At 36.0% G+C, this 2594-nt stretch overlaps 1 protein-coding gene across 1 annotated transcript in view; it reads right to left on the bottom strand.

The window, feature by feature from the left end:
* Positions 1-1028: 1028 nt before the first annotated feature.
* The window catches only part of slc39a7 (solute carrier family 39 member 7), a 6005-nt gene continuing 4439 nt past the window's right edge, over positions 1029-2594 (bottom strand). The window contains exon 8 of the mRNA XM_014011311.1: positions 1029-1908. Coding sequence (XP_013866765.1) covers positions 1654-1908 — 255 coding nt within the window. The 3' untranslated portion in view covers positions 1029-1653. The remainder of the gene's footprint in view (positions 1909-2594) is intronic.

Below are 2594 nucleotides of genomic sequence, written 5' to 3'. Positions count from 1 at the left end.
TGTTTGTGGTTGTAATGTGACAAAATATGGAAAAGTTCAAGGGGTATGAATACTTTTGCAAACCACTGTATTCTTAAAGGAGACATTAACGTTTACCCAAGTAATTTTTTTGGTAAGATACTTGTACTTTTACTCAAGTATCACTTTGTGGTAGTTTATACAACACTGGCTCCAGGCTAGGTTTACAAAGAAATAGCTGGTCGCACTGGATCTGACTAGTTTCAGTAGAAATCTACAAAGAATTCTAGAAAAATGCAATCAGTTAAAAAAAAATGCAAGAATGCAGACATGAGCATGTATTCAATCATTTTCTGAAAAAAAWTTTTTTTTGCATTCCTCACTCCAACTGTAGCAAAACAACCAGAGGCGTAACGATTCAAACCCATTGATTCATCTGAGTCTTTTATAGAAGCTTAAATAAAAGTATTGAGTTAAAAGGAAAGTCATTGCTTCATCTAATGTTTATTAGTCATAACTAAATCTTTTATAACATAACCAAGCTCACATCTTAAAACCACAAATGAAGTTCTTTTTTTTAGAAAATAATAAACMTTTAACGGGGACGTTTAGAACAGCAGTGATTTTATTTTCATCTCAGGAAAACCGTGAGAAAAAAATGGAAAAAATTTTAGTTGGAATGTAAAAAAAAATCTTTGATTTTTATGCACAACTGGAAGAAACTTGAACATCTTTGATTTTTATGCACAACATTAAAATGTTCAAGTTTCTTCCAGTTGCCAAATCAAAGATTTTTATGCACAACTGGAAGAAACTTGAACATTTTAAAGTTGAACACAATGCACTATTTGAATTCTTCTACAGAAGCCACAGCTTTTTCTTTGATGTGGAATGTAAAAAACGCTGACATTCATAGCCGACAAACAAAAATCTGAAACATATGAACAGGTCAATTATACTCTGACCTAAAAGTGTAGCAGTTGTAGGGGTCACCTCAAGTGAGAAAACAAGATTTTCTGCCTCTAAAATAGGCCTCGGATGGGCCTTCAAAGAAGACAGAAACCTCTCTTCCTCTTAATCAGATAATGGACAGAATAATCTCCATTGTTCACGATTCACTTTTCATTTAAGTAGTTAAATTTAACTAGTTTAACTAGAAGGCCCATCCAAGGCCTATTTTAGAGGAAGAAAATCTTGTTTTCTCACTTGAGGTGACCCCTACACAGTGAAAATCGGTCACTTAGATAAGGACAAAACTTGCTGTTTTTTCTGGAAAATTATATAAGAAGTCTTTGGAGGRATGAGCTGTCACTTGAGGTGAATTTTCTGTTTAGTGAAAGTCGTGAGAAAACTTTGGAACCACTGTTCAAAAAGGTTTAACCCACTATACTAATAAAGTCCTCCTCTTCCTCTTTACTTAGTGCAACTTTCCAGCTCTCGTTGCCCTTACTGAAGAGACTGTTGAAGAAACTGACACTTTTTTAGGAAGAAACACTAAAACAAAACAAAGATATGCTCATAAACCGCTTAAGACACAAACAAATCTTTCCAAAATACAGCTTCATAAAAAGAAGAAAACAAACACAGGTAAACAAATTTAAAAACAAAACCTAAAACTGTCTTTTCCCTGTCAGTTTCTCGGCTTCCTCCCTCCTCATCCTGTGCCGTAATTGTTTCTGTCCGCTGTGCAGCGCCTCACTCGTACTCTGCGATCAGCACCATCATGCCCACTCCGAACAGCAGGGCCAGAATCTCCATCAGAGACTGACCGAAACTGGAGCGGCCTGCCAGCAGCTCCGGGAGCACCGTCACTGTGGCGATGTAGACAAACCCGCCAGCCGTGAAGGGCAGGATCCAGGCAGTCGCCGCTGCGCCAACGCCTTCGGCCAGAAGAGAGCAAGCTGTCCCGGCCAGAGCGCCCACAGCTGTCAGCAGCTGGAGACACATCGCCTGACCAAGGAGAGGAACTACATTAATACAATCTCTCTCATGATTTCATAAATGGAAGTAAGGTTCATGTTATTTTAGTTTAAATAAGACTTATTATAAACTAGGGTAAAATCTTGAAGGGGAACAGCTTCTTTAGGTGATACAAAATAGAAAATAAACTAATTTTTCCTTGCATGCTACTGCATATGTTTCCTAAAAGGTTTTTCCTTCGTATAGGACAAGTTATTGAAGCGCTAAAACTATTAAATTCTTATGTTAATTAATTTGACTTTTTATTTTACAGGCTTAAATACAAACAAAATTACACACTAGGCCAAGGGCCTATAATCTCATCAGCTTGGCCAGACAAATAATTTAAATAAAGTTAAAAATGTATGCCAACAATACAAAAAAAAGTTGGGGAAAGCTAGAAATTAAACATTGTTAAATAGTAGAAATAGATTGTTTTAGAAGTAGAACAGGAKGTGCAGTAATGAAAGGTAAAGGTGTTACCATTGTTTCATCATTTGCTTAATTTATGTATTGTGCACTCTTTTTTTCCCTGATGCCTGGAAGTTTGTTCAGATTACTCCCATTTTTTATTCATTTATTTCAATATTGAATCTATCAATAGTCAGTTACAAGCAGATCTTCAGACATTTCATGGTTGGCTTCAAGAAAATCTTTTGTCAATTAATGTTAAAAAA

The sequence above is a fragment of the Austrofundulus limnaeus genome, unplaced genomic scaffold, assembly GCF_001266775.1.
Source record: "Austrofundulus limnaeus strain Quisiro unplaced genomic scaffold, Austrofundulus_limnaeus-1.0 Scaffold79, whole genome shotgun sequence".
NCBI lineage: Eukaryota > Metazoa > Chordata > Actinopteri > Cyprinodontiformes > Rivulidae > Austrofundulus > Austrofundulus limnaeus.
This window is presented reverse-complemented; position numbering and strand designations above follow the sequence as displayed.